We start from the raw sequence: 26,304 nt of genomic DNA on the forward strand, positions 1-26,304 counted from the left end.
GCACATATTTCACAGCCTCTTACAGTATGACTCATTTGCTCTCCCACAGCGACACTATTCATGCTCATCAGCTTTGTCCAGATGACCATATGGGCAGGAGAGGAGCATGAGATCCACACCAGAGAATTCATTAGCAGCCCTGGATTGCACAGTGCCATCATCCCTATGTCTCTTTGAGGTAGCCAATGAAATTCAGGCTAGTGGGCGGCCTGAGGCAATGACACCACCACTTGCTGCAGGTGAGCAGTAATTGGACTGTGTGTCAGATAAATCCAGGTTGTGACAAGCCACTCAGCACGGTGTCGCCTTGGCTCCTATGCAAAGCTGTCTCTCAGCCACAACACTGACCTGCAGTGGCTTTCTTAGCTCTTTAGTGCAGGTCAGTTATTGTAGGTATGGCAGGAGTTAAAAGCCTTTCAGCTCTTCTTCTTACTATATAACCCAAAGTGGCATCCAGTAGCTTTAAGAGAAACAACAGAGGGCTGAAATATTTGCTATATATATTGAAGAAATACTGAACTTCACATATACATTATGAAAACTTGGACTCTTTTATTTAGATGATGCAGTATAGTAGAGAATAAAGTAGAAAGCATGTTTTATTGGTCAGATACAAAATATCATTCCTCTTTATCTACAGCTTTATCTATATTTAATTACCTTTCTTTTCTCAAATTCATATATTCTCAAGAGGAATATGTTGTGTTGTATGACATTGGAGAACAACATGGCAATGTATGAAACACAGCAGACAAAGAAAAGGTTAAATGCACAACAGTAAATGACTGAAAAGAATTGAAGCGATAATAAATATATTATGGAAAAAAAAGAAAATAGACAACCAACATTAAATGACATTTGTTTACATATGCCACATAAAATTGAGGTGAGTGCGTTAATGTAAACAATAAAAAAAACACTGCTTCTAAGGTGCTTAAGTATTCATTACACATACGATATGTACAAGTTTATACAAGCCAAAGAGTCTAAGCAAAAAAAAAAAAACTTTCTTTTTTCATATTTCAGATGAAGAACCAGCTGTTTTTGCATCAGTTTCTGCTGTTAACACATACGATTTCTAGTCTTAATAATGTGCTCCTGTTTGCAGCTAAAGCTTTGTAAAGTTTGTCTGTGACTGGAAAAATGAACCGTTTCACTTTGGCAGGTAACTGGCCAGGCTCGTCTCTACTCTAAAAACCAATTTGGCTAGTGAAATGTTAAAAGTGGCTTTTTTAATTGTGGAATGTGGATACTTATATATTAGTGCCTGTGTTTCTTTTTTCATGTTTTCCTCTGCACTGGTGAGATCTTGATGTCTTTTCTTCCACCTGCTGTTCGTCTGTGTAACGTAACGTCCTCATCCTCTCCTGTCTGTTGCTTGGCGAAGTTGACAAACACCTGTATAACAGAGAACCTGAATTCAGTACAAAATAAGAACCTTTTTAAACAGCCCCAAGGCACAAAAGGAATGCATCTGCTCAGGATTGTAAGTCATAATTTAAGAAGTTTCAACAACACTATATTTAAAATGTCAGAGTTTATAACAAGTAATTAAATACTTGTGTTAAACATTTAGATATTTAATCGAATGCTATTATTTAAGACAGAAAGCGGAGAAAGAAGAACAAAGAGGAGCATGTACTGTTTGATTTTATAGGTTTTTAAAAAAGATGTGAATATTTAACATGAATAAATATTACAATTGAATCATATTATATAAAAAAGATTATTTTTTATTAATATATTTTTATAGTTTAATATGTTTTTGATAGGTGATGTGATTCACAAAATGTTACCAGGACAAATTCCCTCACATTATTAAACACGTGTTGAGTATCTTTGGTCACCTCCCCTCCTCTCATTGTCTTGGTTCATACGTACCTGGTCCAGTGTTGTCTGGGAAACAGAGTAGTCTTCGATGCTGAGTCTCTCTTTATTGGCCACCACCAGCTGAAATATCCTGGCTAAGGAGGAGGAGGCGATCTCGTACTGCAGCGTGTTGTAGTGCCTCTCCCTCTGAACACAGCCGGGGAAGCAGCTCTCCATGAAGCCCTCGGCGGGCTCCAGATCGGGGGGCAAGCCCGGTTTAGCTGCCTTGATTTTCATGGTCACTACATAGCCGTCACCAAATCTGGATCAAGAAAACACAGTGTCAGACATTTTTCAGGACTCTTTTTAAAGTCAGAATGTATCATTCCTCATATATTAAGACCACACATATGAAAATTCCTTTTGGAACATAAATTGTGATGCTTCCAAATTTTTCTGTATCACGATGCTGAGAAACGTTTATTTATCATGTTTTAAAGTTTGGGAATAATGACATTGAAATTCTACCCAACACTGTACAAGCCTGCCAAAATACAAAAAAACCTCTTACTTGTATTTGAGATGCTGGATGGTACCCAGACACTTGAAGGTCCCATTGACCATGATGGCCAGTCGAGTGCAGAGGGCCTCACACTCCTCCATACTGGTAGAAAACAACCATAATCCATCTTTATTTTCACTGCTGCTATTTCATGTCTTTGAGCAATAAATCTTAATTCCACAGATCCCTATGCTAAAAATCAAGCATAGGCCAATCTAGTCATGATTTCATCAACAGTTGTTGGCAGGAGAGTTAACTGTGTTTGGTCAGCTGCTGTAGCAGATGTGTGCAGTGGATTAATTTCATTATTAGATGTCGAACCTGTGTGATGTTAGCACCACAGCCCTGCCGTCCTGAATGACACTCATGATGGCATTCCACAGGAAGCGTCGAGAGTGGGGGTCCATCCCTGTCGTGGGCTCATCCTAAACACACACACAGCCACAAACAAACAACAAACTTGACTCTCTAAGCACATAATTCCATATGAACAGAGACCAAATCCTTATCTCTATCAGCATATGGCAAAGATCTCAGATTTATGCCAATTTGAATTGAACTGCACAGTTGCCTGCCAATGTATAAAACATTTGAGGCCAGGCTTGACTGAACCCATATGGCTTCCCATCTGGATCCATAGACCATTTCATTGATAAATCCCTGCATAAAACCCCAAAACCCAAACAATGGGCTCCTGAGCTCCCCGTCATTGGCTAACTCACCAGCAGCACCAGCGCCGGGCAACCAATCATTGCGATAGCTGTGGAAAGTTTGCGCTTGTTGCCTCCACTATAGGTCCCTGCACAGCGGCCGGCATACTCTGTCAGACCAAGCTTCTGGATACCCCACTCTGCCACCTGCAGGGGGAAGTGGAGACATGCATTAGGCAGGCACGTCCATCCAAAAGTGACTTCCTGCTTACACTTATAAGATGTGCAACCCCAACTGTTAAATGAGCCCTTCATAACAACATTACAGCAGAATGAAAAGGATAAAACAAACATTAGTGAACACTGAGAAACAGTATGCAGTACTGAGCCAAACAGTAGTTTCATTTAGACAGCAGAATGAAACATGCTTAGACAGTTGAAGATGTGAAGCAGCGGGAGTCCTACTCACTCTGGGGATCTCTGACTCAGGTACCCCTCTGAGACGAGCATATAGGTATAGATGTTCCCTGCCGGTTAGGAGCTCATCGATGGCGTCAAACTGAGGGCAGTAGCCCATGTTCTGGTGCACGTCCAGAATGTCTGTCAGGATGCTACAAATCAAGACACAAGGTACCGCTCACTGCAGTTAGCCAGTGGAGTAAATAACATGATGATAAAAGCAAAAAAACAAACTATTCTGAGTGAGGTTACTGATAAAGTCAAAACAATGTCATCCAGAGCTGAGAGGAAGTGGATTCATCTCAACAAACTAATCTATAAACTGGACATAACTACACAAAAGCTGTAAAATGTTTTATTTATTTAATTAACTAATTAGTTTTTGGCATAAATTACTGCCATTTAAGATCAATGATTCCTGGGGGTCAGGACCCTCACTTGGAGCCCCTAGATAACTCTGAGGGATCATATGAAAGAAGACAATACGTGATACACCTCTTTAGGCTTTAGAAAATCCTTCAAATTGAAAAATCTGAGAAGGAAAATGTACTCTTTGGTTGAATTGCTCCACATTGAGACCATAACCTATGAGGAGGGGTGACAAGAACGTATTGCTGTGTCTGAAGGGGGGTCTCATGCCAAAATGGTTTTCTGAAAGATTGATGGTTGAATAGCTATTAACTCAGGCCTTCATTAATCTAGGTTTTAAGAGTTTTAGTGTCCAACAATGGTGCAAATGTAGCTTGAGGGGCTTATTCACCCTGACAAGACTTCTGTTCATATAGTTGACATGAAAATTTGTTTTTTAACAGATAAAATATTATCAACCAAATTACTATTAATTGTTGAGCAAGCCCTAGTTCCTCGCTTTTTTTCCTATTTCGTACCACATGGGTTGGTTTTATAGTCGGATAGTGTCATCAAACAGAATTATGTCAGATTGACCTTCCTGTGTTTAAACTTTCTAACTCATTGGAGTGTTTCTGGGACTGCGTGCAGGATAAACCAAAAGCAGTTTACAAATACCATCTGATCCAGCCCTGAACAGAGTTTGTGTTCTATTGACTGGGGACGTTTTTGACTGATCTTTATGTACCTGTAACCAGCCACAGTCGCCTCCCCGGAGGTGACATCACTGTCACCGGTCAGCATTTTGAAGGTCGTTGTTTTTCCAGCTCCATTAACTCCCAGGAGACCGAAGCACTAACAGGAGAAAGGACAATCAGGCTCTCGAAACGAGGACACAGTTAGCTGAGATACTGCTGAAAAACACACTCACAATTGACTACTGATATCCTTTAGAAACTCTAATAATCTATTTGTCTTCATAGAAGAAATGCCTTTGTGCATGTATGTATTAAAAAGTAACGTGAAAACAGAAATGTAAAAAACAAACCCAGACAAAGTGAGACCAGATATACAGTAAATATACTTTCTTGTCACTATATGGTAAATTACACTTAATATTATCTGCATCTCAGACAGTCTGCGTGGCAGCTTAATCAGTGCGTAGGCTTGCTTGAGCAAAAAACTTTAGTAATATGAATAAAGAAAGAGAGTAGTAGCTCACAATGTAAATGAACTCAGTGACTTTACCTCTCCTGCAGGGACACCGACACAAATCCGGTCCACAGCTGCCCTCTTCCTGCCCACATACGTCTGTGCAGAGAAGGCAGGGAAACAATAATAACTGTCTCCATTTGTGGAGGGCTTTTTAAAACAATAACTTTAAAAAAAGGTGGATAAAATATTAATGTACAAGAGCGATATGATAACAATAAAATAGGCAAAATCATTTATCTTTTTCTTTATCCTGATATGAGATTGTATGAAAATTACTGAGGTGGGAAGGGGGTAAAATCTTATATTTTATAAAACAAACAGAATGATTTTATCATTTATATATAACAAAATAATAGAAATACAGATACTCCCATCATTTAAGCATTGAACAACCACCAGATTAGTAAACTGGCCTAGGCAGCAACTGGTGCTGATGGACTTTTCGCCCCAGATTTATGGGGTTGTAGGTTGTATCCATCAGTTATCCCACTGATGCTCTGGGATATACTCTTAACGTATTACTTAATAACTTATTCTTTGACATTTAATTCAACTTTATACTTATATGAATATGGATGAAAGGATGAAAGAAAAAAAGCTGAGCTTGAGCTTGAAAAAATTAATGAAATTACATTTCAGAACGGCCAGGAAAAAACCAAGGAAATTCTGTGACATGCAAATCATAGTATGAAATAGAAATATCATCTGAGTCAGGTCGAGTCAGTGATTTTTACTTTAGAGAGGTTTCTGATCTGCAGGATGTCAGTCTTGCTCCCTCCATCATAAATTCTCTTCCTCTCTGTTGCCACATCATCATCTTCATCTTGTGTTGAAGTCTGCTTGTAGTCTGATAACCTGAAGGGTGCAAGAAAATCATTTGTGGAGAAGCATCTAATTCAACAGAGCTGCACTATCTTCTAATATGCTATGAGTTCTGACCCTGAACTTCCCTGGTTAGGTTTCCATGGAAAGGTCAAGACTCTAGTGTAGCAAGAGGTTGAGATGCTGTTTATGAAAACTTGCCATTCCCTTACCAGTGGTCCAAGAAGAAACGGTACTGGATCAGAAGATTGAGAATAAAGTAGACAAAGCCTTCCACTGCCATAAAAGCAACATTTTTCCCCACAAAGTCCCACCGGAAAGGATCCTGGGTGTATTCTTCACCTGAGAACAGAGACGAGGTCTGTACTGAAAATGAACCCTTTGTTCAGTCAGTACAAAATCAGCAGTTTTCATAAGCTACAAAAGGTAAAGTTTTGTCAAATTTGGTAATTTGGTAAACAATGCCTAATGTATGCAATATGTTCTTCCCCTCTCCCTAAGAGTTTATGTCACCTTTTAACATAATTGGAATATCAGCATTTTATTATATCATTTGAAATATTTTGATAGAAATTGTGTTATATATCATGAAATATGGATGGAAAACTCATTGAACTTTATCAGCTAAAATGGCCCAATGGTATACTGTACTTACCAAATCTGGCATAAACATCGGTGACAGCCTGGTTCATGGCCATGTCTATCAGTCCTCGCCCCAGACAGAAGTGAGGGAGCACCAGCAGGCCTTTCTTTAGCCACTCATTGAACATCAGCAAAGGCTGGCAACACACACACACACACACACACACACACACACACACACACACACACACACACACACACAGAGAGAGAGAGAGAGGCATACACATTCAACTCACATTTCACAGAATTAATGGAGCACTTCAACATACTTTTGATCGGTGCATGATCACCTCAGCACTGTGTTCTCATACAACATTTGCATTGTATCTTATGAAATGCATGTATACTGTAGGTTTTAACTCATTAATGGAACTTTAAGAACATGCTGACAACTTAATTACATGTATTTGCAATCAAATTGAGGTCATCAGAGCTGTGGCCATGAGTGCACACTAACCATCCAGTCATGTTTAAATCATGAGTCATAATGTCATTTTTTAAAAAGTTGAGCGCATGGCTTTTCCAACTTAATTATACGCTTGAAATTAGATCAGGCTATTCTCAGTTGTAATCTCTAGATTTTGGAAAATTTAGCAAAGACTGAGACTTTTGTATACCCTTTCTTTTAACTGAAACCTCAGTTAGTCCAGTGATAACTGCTCAGTTCTGCTGTGCATACTGGTACAGCTCTCAAATAGTGAACTGTTCACCCCTGGTGCTCATGTTCACAAAAACAAAATGATTCTGAGACAAATAAGGACGGGAGTGTGTAAAGTTATGATTTACTATCGATGACCAAGAAGCTCTAAGTTCAGACTCTTATAAATATCAACGTTACAAACATATTGAGTCACACCATCTCCAGTGGTTCTCTCATGAGTCACTTACTGCAAGATTCATCAGTGAGAGCAGAGGAGAGCAGTACAGATGTGCGGTGGAAAGAACCATCTGGCAAAGTGAAAATTTTTGACTGAGCAGGAAGTCACCTGTTGCCATGACAGCCGCATATGTGCCCTTTTCCACTGAAGTATCTGTTTTTTTACCTTAAATCTAACCAAACCACGTTTGTTTAAACAGTTGACAGAGTTGGCAGTTGCCATTGTTGTGTATTCCTCATCTGTCCAACAGATACCCTCGGTGTGTTCCCCTACCCTGCTCACCTGTGACTCATCTTCTACTTCCCCAACTGCCCCACATTATCAGTCAGTGTTGGTATACGTACCTACTTCCATTTTTTCATGGAACCCATCAGAAATGTCAAAATATCTTCTGTGAAAAGGCCGATTGTCTTAGCTAATTTTACTCGTGTCTTTTCCCTGCCAGTCTGATTTTACATTAACCCGATGTTGTTCCCAACTATCATACTGTATATTTGCAACAACATTTATCAGCACAACACATGCACAATTGAATTTTTTATTAGAATTAATGTTTTATAAGAGTTACTGGGTCTACACCTGCTCTGATTTTTTTGTAAAAGCTGTCCTGAGATATTTTCTGGCCTTATGGGAATTGGACAGCTGAATACAAATAAAAATTTTGAATTGAATTGAATTGAACTATATTCCTCCACTCTATGTCCTTACCCGATTGTTTTCAAAAAGCTCCAGGATGAAGGTGATGGCGCTGCTGTTGATGCCTATGAACAGGTTGATGCAGGACAGGGACACATATGCAGTACTTGGGATGTTGAATATGTAGGACATGGGATACATCATTGGTGTTACTGACCACCTGTAAGGTGATGGAGCCAGAGAAAAGAGAAATTAGAGTCATTTAGGCATTTTGTTCTTTCTTCATGAATTTCCATGTTGATGAACTGGGTTGAACCTTTCTATATCCTCTTTGTATTTCGCTGTTTTTATTTTTGAAGTGAAAACCAAATTAAACTGAGCAAAGTCTTACCCATATAGCAGAAGCAGAGTGATTAGTGCCGGTAGGTTAGATGGAGATGTGTAACACTTTTTGTCAAAAGCCATGAAAATGCCAACCACCATTGCAGTGCTGAGACAGTAGTTAACCTAGGGGACAAATAAAGCATTCACATAAGTTAATGAATAGAAAACTAAATTCAACTATAGATCCAAATTCACAACAATCTACAACATCTATCTGTTGGAAGGTTTATATCCACTATTATGTCATGTCAATAATTTTTCACAGCTTTAAATGATTTGAAATCTTTGAATATCAAGAGGATACACATTTCATACTGACTCCATCTCTGCTTGACTTACCATGTCCCAGAAGAAGTTGGCAACCCAGTACACTAAAGGGCTGACCCCACTGACAAACTGCAGGTGCTTGGCCTTGGTCACACGCTCCTGGATGAGGTAGAGGACGAAGCTGGCTGGGATGAAGGACATGGCGAAAATAACACAGATTGCCACCACAGCGTCTACTGAAGTGGTTAGCCTAAAAGGAAAAAGAAGATAAAGTCTGTGCTGTGCAGTCTGGTCTGTGAACGTAATGTAAATGAGAGCTAAATAAAAAGTGTCATTCATTATATACAGTATTTGCAACATACTAGAGATGATGCCATTACACAAATCATATGAATATATATTTTTTTAAAAAGCCAACATTTTTCACATATAGGCTCAGGTGGAACTTTCTTCCAAAGGGAATATAAATATAAAATCATATCTCTAATTTACTTTAAATCAAATAATTAAAGATAAGGTGATGTAAACTTGTTTCTAATAATAATCCAGATGGGGATTATATATGATTATTAGATGAAAATGGGACTTAAGTTAGAATGTCAAGCAGCAGGTGTTGTGGCGACAAATAAATAAATAAATTCTTAACTATAATAATAATAATTCCAGACTACATGGTTAACACTAAACCAAGATAACAGAACACTAAATATGCTAGACTTGTGTGGGTTTAAAATCTAGTCTGTTTGAGTATACAATTTTATTCTTATTTTTTTATTTGTAGTTCTGTTTATCTTGCCTCAAGTGTCCAACTTCTGGAACATCACACTTCCAACACTATGTAAAAGTGTGTTTATATATATGTGAATGTCTTTGTGTACATATTAACTGTAATAATTGTTTTCTTAATGCGAACAAATTAATAAAATACATTTTAAGTAACGATAAATAACTGTAAAAGTAACACTCACACTGTGACTTCGGAAAGCTGTTCTTTGGTGAGGTTCAGAGGGTGGTTAATGGCGGTGATGCCAAACTCAGCAGGATTGGCGGATGGAGGTAGGAAGGCCCGCAGGATGGCGTTATTGGCCACGTTCATGAAGGCCACCACGGCGTGCCAGCCTTTGTTATTATACCATACCTGACAGAGGAGAGGAAAGTTAATTGAAAACATTTCACAACCTTCTGACTTGATAATTGCAGTCGATCTACAATAAAAGGACTTGAATGCTGACCTTCCTCACACACTGTAAAACCTCCATTACTTTAAGTGGAAAGCAAAGCTATTAAAGCAAGCACTTACAGCCATTTGTCAATGTCTCTGTGAAATGAAGTGACTTTATAAATTCAAAAGTTTGTAATACAAAGGCAAAGTGCCAGCAGTAGATGTCGAACCAGCGACAGTGACAATGTTTGCACACTATTTCAGCCACTTGGTGCGATATTTCGGAGGGGAAAAACACCCCTGTATCCATCCCACGCCTACCTTTATATTGAATTCACTCTCCATGTATCTTAAGAAAGGACCAATCTCCCTCAGGGCAAGTCGAGAGTAGTGACCCTGTGAAAGAAAATGCTCATTATAAACTGACTTGACGGACATAGCTCACTACTCTATATGAACAACAACAACAACTGCATGTACCGCTGTGATGTTGAGCATTCGTCCCAGTTGGTGGAAAACATTCTGGATGTTTTTGGGGTCGATGTCCAGAATGGGAAGCTGTCCTCCTACTGACAGACCTCCATATCTGAGGACAGAGAATATTCACACTCAGTATCCCACATCGACTGCACAAGAGGGAGACGAGGACTAAACGGAAAGAGACTTACAGCAATAAAGCAAATTATTACCTTTGTTCATTCACCCAGTATTTGCTCTTCAAACTGTGAAATGAAAGTAAGAATTTAATCAAGCAATTATTTAAATGGGTTAAAAAAGTGGTCAAGCAAAGTGATTTACAGAGCAATCAAAGGTTGTTTATAGCATTGTTATAAAGCTTGAAGATCTTTCTCTGTATTTATTTGCAGCATCATCTTTTTGAAGTTTTTTCTGTCACCTCCAATCTCTTTTTAATTTTAAAGTTTGTGACATGTTTTTAAGCCCTTTGAGGGTTGTAAAAACCTTTAATTGCTCGTTTGTCTAATTCATAAACTGCATTTAAACCTGCCTAGTTCTGATGAGACTGGGGTAGGTTTTAACCAGGTAGTCAGAGATGTTCCTTTCCGTCAGGTCCACCAACGTGTCTCCCGTGGCCTCGTCTCGTTGGCGAGGTGGCAGGCCTCCTGCTCCGGCGGGACAGTAGGGCATCATGGTGAGCTTCTTGCTGGTGCTGCACTGGCAGGAAGGGGACGGGTTTCTGTGGTTCCACTCGGGACTCTGTAAGATGTTGCTGACCACAGGAGAGACATCGGGATACTGCCACTCTGATGTACTGTTACTGCAGGGCATTCTGGAGGGAGATCAGTGGAGAAATGCAAAAAGGTGAAATGAATCAGCATAGAGATGCAATATATATGTGTCTACTTATAGGTGTAGATTTTATTATGTACAGTACATGATTTGGCTATTACATCATTTATTACAAATACATTATTGGGTGGCATAGTGTGTCTCTCTGGTAATTGTTGTAAATTAATTTTTCTTGTGAGTAATTCTGATGTTGACTGATGAACTTAAAAATGTGCAACGTGTCTCAACGCTCAAGGATGGGACTATCTTGTCTTATCTTGGATAAATATGTCACCAGTTATGTGATGTCTTAATAATAACATGAGCGTATACTGGATATTTGAACTTCACTGTAATTTTTAGATGACTTTAATGTACACAGGTAAGAATTCTGCATTTTTACTTAAATATTCTAACTCCAAATGAGTGAATGCATGTTGCAGGATTCCTGTATGAGTCATTTTGAAATGGACAGTCCTTATATTTACCCTAGTGGTTCTCCTTCCATGCAGCGTGTCCCCAGGCCTGGTCTTTGCAATAATCGCTCTGTGAAGCGTTTCATTTTGGGGTCAAAAGGTAGCTCGTTACTAGATAGGGATGAGAAAATGTAAAGAGGAAATCAAGTTAAAGCCTGAAGAAATAAAAGCAATATAATCACCACCAATCAGTCAGGTACCTCAGTGTTATTACAATACACAACTGAGGGTTTATCCAAAGTTAGTGTGTTGTAGAATTCACAGTGTTTGTCATGAGGTCTGACCTGAAGAAGGTGAACTGTTGTCCGTACATCCAGGGGGTTAGAGTCAGACTCGGATACTCTCCGAACGGAGGGACGATCATGGTGAAGATGAGAGCAATTAAGACAAAACTGGCAGGAAGGACGATCTGAAATCACCAAAAATACAAGTGAGCATGTCACAACACTGTGGGGCATGAGAGTCTGTCATAAACAATGGATAAACAGTTTGAACCATTACAGATGTATACTCACACGTTTGCCTATTACTATTATGTTTTCAGCTAGATTTAATAATGAATCATTTATTAGCTGATTATTGTCCCTTTAGTTAAAATACCACATCTTACAAAGAATTATTCTCAACCCCTGCTCTGCAATCAATCTATACGTCACAAAATAACACTTATGTCAACAAAAAGCCATCATTGCATCCTTGTACCTGTGCCAGGAAGTCTTTCTGGCTTCTTATAGCGTGCTGAAACCTCTTCACTAGCAGTGCATGGAACTGCTTCAGGGTCAGAGAGGCTCCTTTCACCTGCCTGGAGCCCTTTCCTGCACTGTTGTCTGATGCATCGTGGGTAATGCCATTAGCCTGCATCACACCATTTTGTTCTGCGTACAACAAGAAAACATACAGTAACGTACCGTGCATAAAAATCTGCGTAAGACAAAGCATTTGGTAGGGAGACGTGTCGAGAAGCAGGCTTGGGATCAGCGGCCCTACTGCTTAGATTCCACTAAGCAAAGCACCAAAGTCATTTGAGGTTTAGGATTGTTTTCTATGCAGCTGACAAATAAATAATTAAATGTATAAATTTAAAGCAGTGCTGTGCTATAAGAGCAAGCAAGCAATTCGTTTATACATACAGACTAAGAACATCTGTATAATCCCTGCTTTGTTTTTAACTGTACAAGCAGAGCATCTGCTCCAGATTCCAGACCTGGGTCACTTAAACTGCTTGGAGTTCCAGATGTGTGAGGTTTCCCAGAATTATTGACATTAAATTGGTCACAGAAAAACATTTTAATGTCAGAATACTGTACTTTTCTGTGATGCTACTTAAAAGGATGGTGTGTGATAAACCCCACATAGCTGGTCAAAAAAGTAACTTTAAACTGAAATAACAAACAGTTCTTGCACATACTGATTGACCCAGGTCCAGCTGATTCAGTGTCAAAGAGCTTAAATTGATTGTTTTGGCTCTCAGGTCTCTAACCTTCATCACCAACTTTGCTGTCGTTTTTTCTCCGTTGTAACATCCACTGTTCTACGTGGGAGCAAACAGGTGAAACACAAAACACACACACACACACAGACTTAAAACTGGCAAATGATGTACCATAGCACATGGAAATACTAGACAAGTAGCTAATGTTAGAGTTAGGGAATTCACAACAATAACAGCATAAAAAAAACAGGTGTGAGGCAAATGGATTAACAACACGTTAGAGAGACAGGCTGACGGGTCAGAAATTCAATTCCAGGAAAAGGCCATGTGGAATATCAGTGGTGCTATTTACCAGGACTGGTGGCATTATTCACTGCTTCTCCATCTGCTGTGACCTTTATGAATATCTGGAAAGAAAAAAAAAGAACTACCTTAGACTTTCAAAACTTTTCGTGCATTAAGTTCAGAAGTTATATACGTTTTTTAATTTGCTTTATTTAACTTGAAGATTCTGTTAAAACATAAAGGTATGGAGGAACAAAGGAATGTATTCAGCGCACAGGAGAAATGTTGCCATCACATACGCATGCACTTTTTTTTACACAGCTAAAATGTACATTTTACCAATTATTGTTGATTAAAAGTAATTTTTCTTGATTCTATTGCAGTAACCCCCCTTATTATGTATTGTTACAAGATAATGGCACTCATTTATAGGAAGTATATTTATTCATTTGCCTTTTAGGCCTTTAGATTGTAGACAGATGACAGGAAATTAGGGTGCAACAACGGTCATAGATTTAAACCAGGATGTTGCAGTTTACTGTAGACATGGAAATCCTTTAACAGATGGGTCTGTATTGGAAACAGGCTGAAATATATATATTTCATTGTAGCAACAAATTCTTTCAGAATCAAGAAATAAGACTTTAAGCCTACAGTAACAGACGAAACTTACAGTTAAGATGGGCAGTTTTTACATTGTACAATAGGTGATTTAACACCAAATATTTTTTTGCCTGACTATGGGTGCTTTGTGGTTGATTTTATCATATTTCACAAAGGGGAAACTCTGGGTTTATCATAAAATGAATGCTGATGTTACATTCTGGAAGTTCATATTGACCATCTATTTCATGCAACGTAAACACTGCATTAAAACACCACGCAAGTTATTGGTGATGTCGACAGCCAGAAACAAGCAGATGTCGATACCTCCTCTAGTGATGTATCAGAGATGCCGAAGCTGCTGAGGCCCATGTCGCCAAGCGTCTCCTCAAGCTCCCTGAACAGGCTGGCATACGCTCGATGTTTGAAGCCCTTATTGGGGAGTAGATAGGTCAACTCCTGGCCAATCGTCTCGATCAGCTTGGCATCAGGGACATGGTGGTGGATGAGGGTAGTGATGCTGTCTATATCCCCTGGGAATAAGAGAGAAAATTATTATTTATAGAGGCTAACTTCAAAATCAAAAACAAACACTATTATTCAAGCACTAAAATGCATGAGTAAATTTGTGCTTGAATCGCTGCATCTCGAGTGTCTTCAGGGGGAATTAAGAAGAAAAAGACACGAGGATCAATATCACCACTAAATTATAAATGTGAAATCTGGATTTTACAACTTGGACTAATAAACCAGTCACGAGAATATAACCAGTGCATGCATACACATCCCTGCAGGTCACCCACACACACCCACACAAACACACACTGCTATACTTGTGAGACCTTCATTGACTTTAAAACCATGAAAACCTATTTTCTTAAAGACTGATGCTCCTACATGAGCACAGAATTACATGAGCACTGAATTTTCTTCTTCTTTCAAAGTTTTTGGTTATGTCACGTATCTGTATTTGTATTTTTATCTGTAATCTTCTCACTGGTTTTAAGTGGGTGAGTCGTTGTTGGAGCAAAGTTGATGTCACAATCTTCCACGCTCTAATGAGGATTCAGCAATATTTCAATATAAATATGGCAATAGCTGTGGGGTTGCTTGTTTGTGTTGCCAGCACTGTCAGTAACATTGGATAAAACCACACTCACAGTCCTAATTAAGCAGATTAGACGAGTTTTTGTGTTTTAAACTCTCATTAAATAACAACTAATTATATTTCCCTAACTTCGACCATTGCAACTACATGGCTACAGCCAACCCCCTTATTCTAACCTTAACCCTAAACTTGTCTTAACCCCCATAAATGCTCTCACTCACAGAGTCTGAATCTCAAGTTGTTCCTCAATAAGATGAAAATACCACATGCACACAAACAGAGGAGGTGCAGCTCATGAGGATGCAGTTACAGTAGAAAATGCTTACCATCCAGAACTCTGTCTAGATGCTGGGACTGGTTCTGAGATTGATCTTTGTATTTGGTGCAGATGGAGCAGGAACAGGAGCAGTCGGAGGCACAGTCGCAATCATTCTGATGGAAACAGCAGAGACAAGAACACCTTTACTGCATATAGTGCATATATATTATCATTATAGTCTTTATATTTTCTTTTATATATTATATTTTTATTTTATTATTCTTTATTATATTTTTACACATCCTGTTCTTGTACTTTTTGCACTACATTTCCCCCGTGCTGCTGTGCCAACTTGAATTTCTCCCACGGGGGATCAATAAAGGAACATCTTATCTTATATCTTATTTTATCTTTAGCATTTCAAAGAAACTTTTTCTCTGGCTCTGGCTGATTTTGTGTAAAATGTAAATCTTACCTCCCTCTTCTTGATATCCTTCATCCGGCGTACAAGTGTCAAATAAAAACCAACTCCAAAGCAGTTCTTAAGGAAGAGGGGGGATCCGCAACAGTGGAGTTGTCCTTTGGAGATGATGGCGATGCGATCACTCAGCAGGTCGGCCTCGTCCATGTGATGAGTGGACAGAATCACTGTCCGGCCTGTGCAAGGGTCCAGCTTTTAACACTTTTTTATTGACATTGTCATCTGAATCAAATGAATCAGTGCATTCTAGATGGATAAAAAAAGTTATCATAACTTTAAAGTGCCTTTGTCAGCAGACTATTGATTTTATGACTGCAATTTTTGCTTTTGTTGTAGCTGTGCAGCTGAATCTTTCCGTTTGATCAGTTCACTACTTAATTCAAGTGCCTCAGGAGATCTGTAAAGCTGAAAATGATTTGGTTTCATTCTTCACTGTCTACAATGTAGCAGTAAAAAGATCTTAGGGGTAAAATGTGGATTTTAGAATGTGGATCTGAAGGGGTAAAATGCGAACCATAATGGGTTAAATGAGACATTTTTACCAGCTCTGTATTTCAGTAGGAGGTCCCAAATGGATCTCCTGGAATAAGGGTCCACTCCTGAGGTCGGTTCGTCCAGGATCACGACCTTAGACCCTCCAACAAACGCCATGGCAACTGAGAGTTTCCTCTGCATACCGCCTGTAGAGTGCAGGAAAGGAAACTGTTCAGATGATGATGGAATAAATAAAATTATCTCTCTCTCTCTCTCTCTCTCTCTCTCTCTCTCTCTCTCTCTCTCTCTCTCTTGCTTTCCCTTTCAAAAACACAGAGGAACAAGTGGTCCACCTGAGAGGTTCTGAGCCTCGTCGTCTCTCTTGTGAGGCAGCCCAAGGTCCACCAGCATGTCCTCAACCTCCCTCTCCGCCTCCGCCTGAGTCCGACCTTTCAGCAGAGCGTAGAACAGGATGTGCTCCTTCACTGTGAGACTGGAACAAAAACAGGGCAGCAGTTATAAAGAGGTTTACAGGGGAAGAGTCTGAAGTTGTTTTGACAGCTCTCTGACTGTGTGAATGCTTTAAGAGCTAAGAACTCCTGTATGGGGAAGTAAATAAGTAACTCTGGCTTTCAGTAACTGCTGTCGAAGCCATTGATTGAAGACATTCTCAACATTCTAAACGCTCGACTTTCAAGCTCAATTAGCGTCTTTCGACAAAGAAAAATCAAAGTAAGTAATTTTAGTTTGTTCTTACATCGACCAATGTATATAGATCCTTTCATATTGAGCTCTTGCTGTCATTCTTTTGACTTTTAATACATATTCACACTGAACTGACTCTGGTACTGTCAGCAGCATCTGAAATGTAACTCACTGTTTGAAAAGGATGTTGTACTGAGGGCACATTCCCATGGACGAGCGGATGATGTCCATGTCAGTCCTAATGTCTCTTCCATATATGTAGGCTGTGCCAGACGTAGGAGGGAAAATGCCAGTCAGGATGGACCTGGACAAAGCAGCAGAACATACGATACATGGGGGGGTTCCAACTTTATGATGCAATTTTATGAAGGATCTACAAGGAGGGTCATCTGAATCTCTATAAAAGGGTTTCAAAATATTTTGGGATTTGATTTGTCACATTTAAATGGGAAACTATTGCTATTAAGATCCTCACCGGCAGAGACTCCTAAAAGTGATTTAAAGCTGGTACTATTTATAGATACGCAAATGAACCACCCTCTGAGTCTGCCATAAAACTTCCTCTTCTGAACTTCTTTAAAAATTCAATACAATTCAATTCTTATTAAATTCTCATCTTAAACCATCTTTTGAGACTGAGCCTTTACTCCACTTTGTAATTAAAGAGATTTGTAACTTGTTAAATCGGATTTAAGCTTACATGGTGGTGGTTTTTCCAGCCCCGTTGTGCCCCAAGAAGGATGTGATCTGGCTTTCATAGAAATTGAGGTTGAGACAGTCGACAGCTGGACGAGAGCTTCCGTCGTACACCTTCACCAGGTCCTTAATCTGCACCCCCATCACCAGGCCCAATGGTTCGGCTTCAAAGAACAACTGACCTGCAAGGGAACAACAGACCCAACAAGACTGATTTAACACTTAAACAGAAAAATAATGTGAATTAAGATTATATAATAGCTTTGCTCTCAATATCAAAATTAAGAAATGAAATTTTGGTGAAATAAAGTTCCAAAAACCACTTATAAAGTAACATGCCATTAAATATTCCTTCCTTTCGGTAGCTTAACTGACTCCGCAACCAAAAACCATTCCCTCTGTTTTGCAGATTCAGGTGGGGTGTGTGACCCTGCCTGTCTGCCAGATATCCTCAGTGTGTTCCCAGCATGCAGTTTGGTGTCAATTTACAATCTCCAGTCAAACCTTCTCTCAGTTACTGCTGGCTCCCAAGCTTCACTTCTGTATTTGTGTCCTCACCTTCTGTACCTGTGTCCTGACCCTCCTCTTCCTTGTTTGGAGTTTCCTCTTGTCGTTTCAGCAGCTCCTTCTCTCTCTCCAGCTGCTCCCTTTTACTTTGGTGTTTACAGGCTTTCCTGCTGGCTGAACCATTACAAGTGTACGTCTCTGGTGTGCCATTGCTCTCAACATCCTTCTGCACGTTGTCTGGTTCAGGTTTCTCAGGATCTGAAGGAGACAGATCACAGAGCCATTTCCTGTTCAGGATGTGTTTGCTAAAGTTTTCTCAAGTACATTTGAAAAGTTCCCCTCTCACAGTTGACTAAAATGGGCATGTATATGTATCTCACTAGTGATGGTAACAGAAATGTTCTTTGCTTATTGGTTTACCTCTTCCTATGAGATGGTTATAAAATATGATTCATTTTTGTTTTCCTATGGATCTTTTCTTAATTCAAACATTATCTTGGCTAGGGTGACTTATGGTTAAAAGGACCTGGTTTCAGACCCTGTTCTGGCAAAAGTGCACTCCACTAAACTGCATTCTACCAAGATGCTGATCCAATTCCAGCTCCAGGAGAGATGAGGCAAAAATCTTGACTCTTATATTGACATTTCAAATATAACCACGATCCTCCAGTGAGAATTAGAAGCTTTTCCTGGCAGCAATTAGTTTTGAAGGAAAGGCTTCTACTTCTCCGACTCAGGTTTTATTTGCAAATCAGAGTAGAGCGACAAACCTCCAGTCACTGTGCTGCTCCTCAGTTATGTAGCAAGTGAGAGATTTTAGAGTCAGTGATACTAACCTTGTTTAGGCATTTCTGTGTGTGACGTTGCAGGACTTTGCCAGTATGAGGGCTGGAATGGGAAGTAGAATGGTCGACCAATGCCATACTGGCCTGTAAAAGAGAAATATGATATAATTCTCAGTGTAGTAGACTTGTAGTAAATATAAAGGGGTAAAATACTGCGTAAAGTAAATAATAAAATATATTAACAGCCCAACCTGGGAAGACATTATCCAGATACCAGGCCAGGATGGCATAGAGGAAAGCATCAAACACCATCATGAGGATGGAGGTGAGGAAGGAGAAGGTGTCTTTCTCTAACGGGCTGGTCTGGATGTTGTCCCACTGCAGACCCAAACCCTGCTCCTCATACCGTGACAGGTACTCTGTCCCGAAACCGAAGGCAACTGGAGACAACAAGCTCTGGAGAAGCAGGAGGATGCATAAATTATTGATTTACCGACAAGTGGTGCAGAATATCTACATAAACGAATGTTGAAAATGTTATGTCCCAAGATTCAATTTATCAATGTCTGCGATGAGAATGATGATGAAACTATGTGTTTAAGCAATGATACACAATCAGTTATCCTTACTGCCTGTATTGTTGCACTAATAAGAGAAAAAACTTTTAAAGAAAGTTTGTTTTATAATAATGTTTTACAGTGTTTGATACCACTTAAAGACATGGAGATAATACTCAATGTTTGTGCCTAAAGCTATGCATTTTCTTGTATTTGTAAAATACGTTACACAAAAAAATAGACATACAACAGCCAACTTCATGTTCGTGGTGATGCGGTCCTGCCAGGCAAAACAGAGAATGTGCGGCAGATAGAGGGTAAAGTAGATGATGCCACTGCAGGCAGCTGCCAGGTTGGCCTTGTTGAAGAACACACTCATCAGGAAACACTGCATAATGGTGGTGACAGTGAAAGTCAGCAGGAAAAGGAAGACAAGAATGGGATTGCTGTAATTCAGCACCTTTCCACCCTGAGAGAAAAAAAAAGATACAGTGTATGATTATACTGAGGAGATTTTCACTTCACACACAAAACACATTGGCTGTATGAGTAACAGAGCTTTCTAAAATCAGCCACAAGAGGGCACCATTCCATGCTACAAAACCAGCAAATAGTCAATAGTCTCTCTCAACATGGCCTCCTTTTCTATGCTACTCCCCCTCTTTTCTCACCATGATGATGGAGGTGAGCAGCGCCGTGCTCGCCGTCATCATGATGAAGCTGTCAATGAAACACGTGTACCAAATGACTCCGTTGTCGACCCCCATGGCTTTGAGAGTCTCCTTGAGGCGCAGCTCCTTCTCCAGCACAATGCTTTTCACAGTCATAGACACGGAGTAGATCCAGGCCAGTACCATGAACAAGGGGAAGCAGCGGTTCAGTGTGATCATGAAGCTGGAAAAGAAGATAGGAGTCAAGAGGATATATATATATATATATATAGTTTGCCTGGTAAATTAAGTTCTGTGAGGATGCACTGATGTGTCTTGATTGGACATTTTTCAAAAAAATCCAAGCAAGCAGTCAAGCAGTTGATCAGTGAGTCTGTCAATACATCATAGCTTCACATGCACAGCAAATGTCACAGAAAAGTGCACAAATGTGCCAGATATTGCCAATATTCTGTTTCATTTGCTGTATATGCAGTCATATGAATGATCTGCTGTTAGATGAAGTGAAGTTTACTCACAGGTCGTCTACATAGCATGGATATGGCATCTGCTGGATGTAGACCCCAAGTGGCCAGTCGTTGCCTGTGTGAAGCTTGATGATGCCGTGTTCAATCATGTCCTGCAGGTAGGCAAAGCCTCCCCAGATGTACCTCTGGTCCTCCACGGGGTCTGCTCTGGGCCCGGGGTCCCAGTACCTGAGAGAAGATGCAGAGAGTGAGTGACAGAGGATCTTATTGGTTTGATCGTAGCCCCAAGATCGTTCATCACACATTCAACAGTTAAACAATCAATTTATTTAAGCTTTTTTTTTGTTATATGAAATAATCCTAATCACAGTCTCCATTTAAAACACTGTAATCCTAAAACAACCAAAGGCCATATGTCTCTATAGCCACACACACACCATACGTACACTGCCTTTACTTAAGTGGATAAGTCCTAGGCAAAGCCCTCTTACAATCAGATTATTCACTTGTATAGAGTCAGGACTCCCACTGGGTCTATTACAGCCTGCTGGTGCCCTGTAAACAGCTAAAACTGCTTGTTCACCCCTGGGGCTATTGACATACTGTCTGTTTATGAATGGGGGATCAAAGGGAAAGGAAAATGCATGTGAGAGCCACACACAGTAGGATGAAAGGGCAGGTATTGAGTTAATATGGAACCACCAAGAAACTTTGGAAAATACACTGAGGCCGGCTTGAGAGGTTTTTCCTTTCCTCCTTTGAGGAATGTGACAAATCCATATAAATTGGCTCATTAATACGGTGGTAACATCATGAAAAAATGAAGGAACGGTGGGTTGTCAGGGTGCTTTGATAGTCTAAACGTTCCTGGTTGGATTCCACTTAACCCCTCTAGGTATGTATAGCAGACAGTACCAATGCAATGTATTGGAAAGTACCTATCATTAGCCTTGTTTTAGCTAATAAAAGGTTTATACCCTAATTCTTGTGTGTGTTAAAAATTTGCTTCCACCACGTGGTTTGGAAACCGCTGGGCCACAGAAGCAACAAAAAGCAAAACCTATTGTATTTTATTGTTGCAATGCACAATGGTAATAGGATCCCAGGTTCTCTTAATTTACCTAACTTGTTTGGCAAAGTGTCACTCTGATTATGTAAAAAAATCATAATTTGGGATCCTACATATTTAAAGAGCTCATATAAAATATAACAGTTTTTTTTTTTTTCTTGCAGGCCAAAATGAACCTTGTAGTAGGCCAACTTTAGCTGCCCTGTCTTAAAGGATTGGGGAGCGGTATATGTCCATCTGTTAACTGGATAAGAAAAAGAAAAAAAAACAAGTTTGGACCCTGATAACAAATCATCACTCCACACAGCTGCTGCTGACCTGTCCTTGATCTTATTGGTTCGCTCCACTGCGTCAATGTCCATGCGGATCTTGTACTTGACGTGTGAGGGTACACTTGTGGTCCAAGGAAACATGTCCATGAAGACGACGCCGGCCCAAAATTTGTTCTCCTCCAGCAGGTACAAAGCCTGGTGGGTCATCTGGGATTCATCCGTGTAAGGCACAAACTTATCCAGACTGATGCACTATAACAAGAGGAGAAAAGAGGGGTTGATGTTGAGAAGATGTTGTATTCTACAACAGTTACACTGCTCTGTTCATGTGTTACGAATGCCCCTGGAACTGCAATGTCCTTTCAGATGCAGTTTAAGCCAAGTATGAGATCACTGGTGTGTGTGTGTGTGTGTGTGTGTGTGTGTGTGTGTGTGTGTGTGTGTGTGTGTGTGTGTGTGTGTGTGTGTGTGTGTGTGTGTGTGTTTGTCCAAGTCTAATTTGATTGTGTATTGGATTAGGTGCATGTGGCATTTGCTCTTTGTGGAACAAGTAGAGCTGCTTGGTATTGAAAGCCGTCAAGTACTAAAAGATGACAATGAACGCTTAATCACATTATTAGTGTATGTTTTTTTTTTTATTTTTTAATATTTTTTTAATTAAACATAACAAAGTATAGCAAAAAAATATATATATATAATATATAATCTTTTACACACATTATGTTAATGCACTGTACACTAGAGAAAACACTGGCACAGTAATCAGTACCAAACCACACACCAAACAAAGACAGATGCATTTATAAGTGATACATTTTGTTAAATAAAGAAAAACATGTTTACATCCCTCAAACTAGGATAATTTTGAGTCTGTACCTAAACTCAGGTATTGTATTGGCACCAGAAGAATTTCAAATGATACCCAGTCCTATTGATACTTTTACGCGACTTAGTGTAGTTATGTGAACTAAGCAGAACCATCTGTCACTGAGGCGATCTGGTGACATGGGAAATTGACAACAAGGAAAGTGACTACATTCATTCTGCAGGAACACACACACCAGTGCACACACATACATGCAGGAAAGCAAATGCAGAAACATACACACATGTTTCTAAACATACACCTACACACATACAATTGTGCTCTGGAGCTCATACTCTTCTCACATGCACACAAACACACTCGCTCTCTCTATATGATATATAATTGCCATGTGAAACTCTCATCCTACACATACACACACATTATACAAACACACACAAACACGCTGCTTTCCAAGCCCCCCACACACCGCTGTGTACACCGTGTCTAATGTCTCCATTCACATTACTGTACAATACCCCGAGAGCGCTCAAAGAAAGAGGAGAGACCACTTCCCATTCATCTTTACGGGACCATACATTCACAACACAATAATGTTCGCTCAGAGATGGGCTGAGAAGAAAGAGCCCTACTGATACACATGTTCCAATGGGAATTCAGTGTGAGGAACATGCCCCTGACAGAGTGAGAGGACCTAATGCTAACTGCAGCCCTGATCCTATGGCCCAATGCTAGCTGACAGCTATATCTAATTGGCTAAACTGCCTGGGTTTGTTTGTGGGGCTCTGAAGGGTCTCGATGCTGAACTTGGAAACAAAAGATAGATTGAGATGCCTGCACTGATAGGGCTCTCTCCAAAACCGCAACCCTTGCCCCCTTTAAATCAAACGAGAGAGGAGAGAGGGAAGGCGTGAAGGATGGATAGAGTGATTTGCCCCTCTTTCATTTCGTAAGCGCCAGGGTCTGTTTCAATGCGGGGCCATACACTAAAACAGCATTGAGCTCATTGGGGGGTGACTCACTCCCACCTACTCTCCACTTTATCACTGGCTCCACAATGGAAGCAAAGGAGGGGGGTGACAGCAGGCTTGTTCTCTCCACCTTTCAGCCTACTGGACGGGAGAGCGCCTCTATAGCTGTGCTAAGTGGCCTGCTCTGTTTCAAAGGGGCCTGGCTGCAATCTCCTGGGAGCAGACCTGGAAGACTGATGCACCTGTCTGGAGCACTGAGAGTTGGTCTGACAAAAAGGCTAAACACCTAATCCTGGGAATGGTGCAACATTTGGCAAGACTGACTGGGGCAAAGAAGAAAAAACAGAAGATGAATAGGCATATTCTTTATCAATAGGGGAGAAAGCATGACTAGATAGACAAACAAACTAACTCATTAGTAACTCTTACCTCTCCATACTGGTTGAACATGCGAATGATCTGGTCGGTGACGTTAAAAATGTTCCTCCAGTCAAAGTTGGGCATGCCCGGCTCCCTCCATCCCTCTGGACCGTTGTACAGGAAGTTAAGAATGTCTTTGGTGGTAAAGCTAGTGTTTTCCAGACTGTTGTCCATGAATTCCATCACTGTTGGGTTTCTCAGGGTGTCCTGCAGTGAATGAGACACAAGTATAGTTGCTGTATATAACATAAACATATTACATATGCAAGAACAAGTGCCATTTAGTTGGTTGTATTGTATATTAAGGAATACAAAAAAGTGCTCTTACATCATTGTGTGGACTTGCTTTCGGTTTTAAGAACATAATTCATTTTCACCAGAAATTTAAAATGTCAAACTCGAGTATTGCATTTCAAACTGACTGCCACTTATCTGGAACCTGCTTTTGGCAAACTCTCCATCCTGATTTATGGATGAGTCACCAGATCTGGGAAGTGCAATCAGCTAGCTGGGTAGTTGTTCTGCAGTCTTTAAATAAACAGACACGATTCTTCTGTTTTGGGCTTGGGATGGTCCAAGTTCTCCTAGCAAAAGGCTCAAAAGGATGTGAGCTTACAAGTCAAACTGCAAGTTTATCACTTCTTTGGCTCAAATTTGGCTTAAATCCATCTCATGGTTTAGTGTCAATAGCTCTGCTGACTATTCGTTGCTTCTAAAACGGGTTATGTTTTAATTAAGGTTTATTCTGCTATTGTACTCATATGTTCCTTTGAATTTGAGCATAATCTGATTTTTTTTTGCATCAGGATTCAGTTAAATTTAGTGTATGCACATGTGCCCAGAATTGTGTACGACTGTGTGACTGTATCTGTGTGGATCTGCAGTATTCTTACCCTGATCATGTTCATTTGGACACTGTTGTGGAAGAAAGCCCAGAGCTGAGGTCCCAACTCCTCCCAGGCCTTGGCCATGTTCTGCAACCTTTCTAACTCCTCAAATGTTGTGTTGGCCTGCAGCGCACGCACACACACACACACACACACACACACACACACACACACACACACACACACACACACACACACAAACACACATACACAAATAAACACAGATAAAGTGCATATAAAGTTCACAGAGTAGACCAGCAGTAAAGTAGTATAATCAGCATATAACTCCATGTTGACGTGTCCTAATAACATTGATATGAACTGATTTTTATTCTCTTGTTTTACTTAGAAAACAATAAATATATAAATAGTGTCAGACACTTAACAGCAGTGAGATCCATAAAATGAAAATGAAAATGAAAATGTCATTTATCTAAGCTCTTAAGTGCTACAACAACTATAACATACAATAGGTAATAAACAAGTGGAAGGTCACATTAGGTCATTTTCTTTAGCAGGTTGCTAGATTCTCATTAACAAACCTCTTGAAATTGAGATCAGATTTGTGTCAGGACCACTGAATGAGATGTGACAGACTGAAAAACATTCTGTTTTCCCTTTCATTGCTGCACCCTCACATTCAATTTATTGTTTAATTCTCCCCTCCTCATCTCCCTTCCCTCACACTGCAGCAGATTGCCCCCTCCCCCTTCCCTCCGCCCTCCTTTGCTTCGGTAGTCAGCTCATTCCTAAGTAGGGTGGGGGTTTGGACGCATATAAACAGATACTGAGATTGGTGAAATAAATGGAGAAGGAGAGGAAAAAGTGAGTTGAGAAAGAGAGAGGTGAGGGGTCGGGCTGGAGGTGGTCTCTCTTACACTCTTTAATATGTGGCGGACGGCAGGGGAGTCGGGGGCGTACAGGATCTTTCCCATCAGCAGGGGCTTGACTGAATTCCACACAATTTTTGTAACAGGGTTGGACTCCAGGGTTTGCATCAGGGCGTTGCAGAAGGGAGCTAAGAGAAGAAGAATTGCAAAAACAGTGAGAGTGAGTTTAGAAAAAGAAGAAAATAAAGATAGAAAAATACAAAACAAAGGAGAAACAGAGATAAACTATCATGGATTCAGAGTACTTTCTTATATCATTCACACCATGGTACCATTCAGATGCTACCAATTAAGCTGTAACATTCATGTATGTTAAATTAGTCACACAATGCTGATCCAACA

At 40.0% G+C, this 26,304-nt stretch overlaps 1 protein-coding gene across 2 annotated transcripts in view; it reads right to left on the reverse strand.

The window, feature by feature from the left end:
• Positions 1–528: 528 nt before the first annotated feature.
• LOC127365711 (retinal-specific phospholipid-transporting ATPase ABCA4-like) overlaps positions 529–26,304 on the reverse strand; it is a 36,768-nt gene continuing 10,992 nt past the window's right edge. Inside the window, exons 10-50 of one of the 2 annotated variants that reach the window (XM_051404097.1) lie at positions 25,951–26,090; positions 25,079–25,195; positions 24,195–24,392; positions 22,015–22,220; positions 20,679–20,855; positions 20,161–20,383; positions 19,737–19,958; positions 19,184–19,388; positions 18,984–19,076; positions 18,199–18,405; positions 17,645–17,822; positions 17,117–17,248; positions 16,593–16,732; positions 16,308–16,445; positions 15,760–15,941; positions 15,352–15,457; positions 14,245–14,450; positions 13,382–13,436; positions 13,078–13,128; positions 12,300–12,472; positions 11,882–12,006; positions 11,610–11,708; positions 10,841–11,122; positions 10,524–10,556; positions 10,315–10,420; positions 10,156–10,230; positions 9,641–9,810; positions 8,745–8,922; positions 8,413–8,528; positions 8,094–8,241; positions 6,521–6,644; positions 6,078–6,207; positions 5,778–5,898; positions 5,077–5,139; positions 4,577–4,683; positions 3,491–3,632; positions 3,094–3,228; positions 2,693–2,796; positions 2,381–2,473; positions 1,882–2,131; positions 529–1,398 (exon numbers count right to left, since the gene is read on the reverse strand). In XM_051404097.1, coding sequence (XP_051260057.1) covers positions 1,282–1,398; positions 1,882–2,131; positions 2,381–2,473; positions 2,693–2,796; positions 3,094–3,228; positions 3,491–3,632; positions 4,577–4,683; positions 5,077–5,139; positions 5,778–5,898; positions 6,078–6,207; positions 6,521–6,644; positions 8,094–8,241; positions 8,413–8,528; positions 8,745–8,922; positions 9,641–9,810; positions 10,156–10,230; positions 10,315–10,420; positions 10,524–10,556; positions 10,841–11,122; positions 11,610–11,708; positions 11,882–12,006; positions 12,300–12,472; positions 13,078–13,128; positions 13,382–13,436; positions 14,245–14,450; positions 15,352–15,457; positions 15,760–15,941; positions 16,308–16,445; positions 16,593–16,732; positions 17,117–17,248; positions 17,645–17,822; positions 18,199–18,405; positions 18,984–19,076; positions 19,184–19,388; positions 19,737–19,958; positions 20,161–20,383; positions 20,679–20,855; positions 22,015–22,220; positions 24,195–24,392; positions 25,079–25,195; positions 25,951–26,090 — 5,867 coding nt within the window. In that variant the 3' untranslated portion in view covers positions 529–1,281. The remainder of the gene's footprint in view (positions 1,399–1,881; positions 2,132–2,380; positions 2,474–2,692; positions 2,797–3,093; positions 3,229–3,490; positions 3,633–4,576; positions 4,684–5,076; positions 5,140–5,777; positions 5,899–6,077; positions 6,208–6,520; positions 6,645–8,093; positions 8,242–8,412; positions 8,529–8,744; positions 8,923–9,640; positions 9,811–10,155; positions 10,231–10,314; positions 10,421–10,523; positions 10,557–10,840; positions 11,123–11,609; positions 11,709–11,881; positions 12,007–12,299; positions 12,473–13,077; positions 13,129–13,381; positions 13,437–14,244; positions 14,451–15,351; positions 15,458–15,759; positions 15,942–16,307; positions 16,446–16,592; positions 16,733–17,116; positions 17,249–17,644; positions 17,823–18,198; positions 18,406–18,983; positions 19,077–19,183; positions 19,389–19,736; positions 19,959–20,160; positions 20,384–20,678; positions 20,856–22,014; positions 22,221–24,194; positions 24,393–25,078; positions 25,196–25,950; positions 26,091–26,304) is intronic. The other variant, XM_051404105.1, reaches the window with a different exon arrangement.

Source organism: Dicentrarchus labrax, unplaced genomic scaffold, assembly GCF_905237075.1.
Source record: "Dicentrarchus labrax unplaced genomic scaffold, dlabrax2021, whole genome shotgun sequence".
Lineage (NCBI taxonomy): Eukaryota > Metazoa > Chordata > Actinopteri > Moronidae > Dicentrarchus > Dicentrarchus labrax.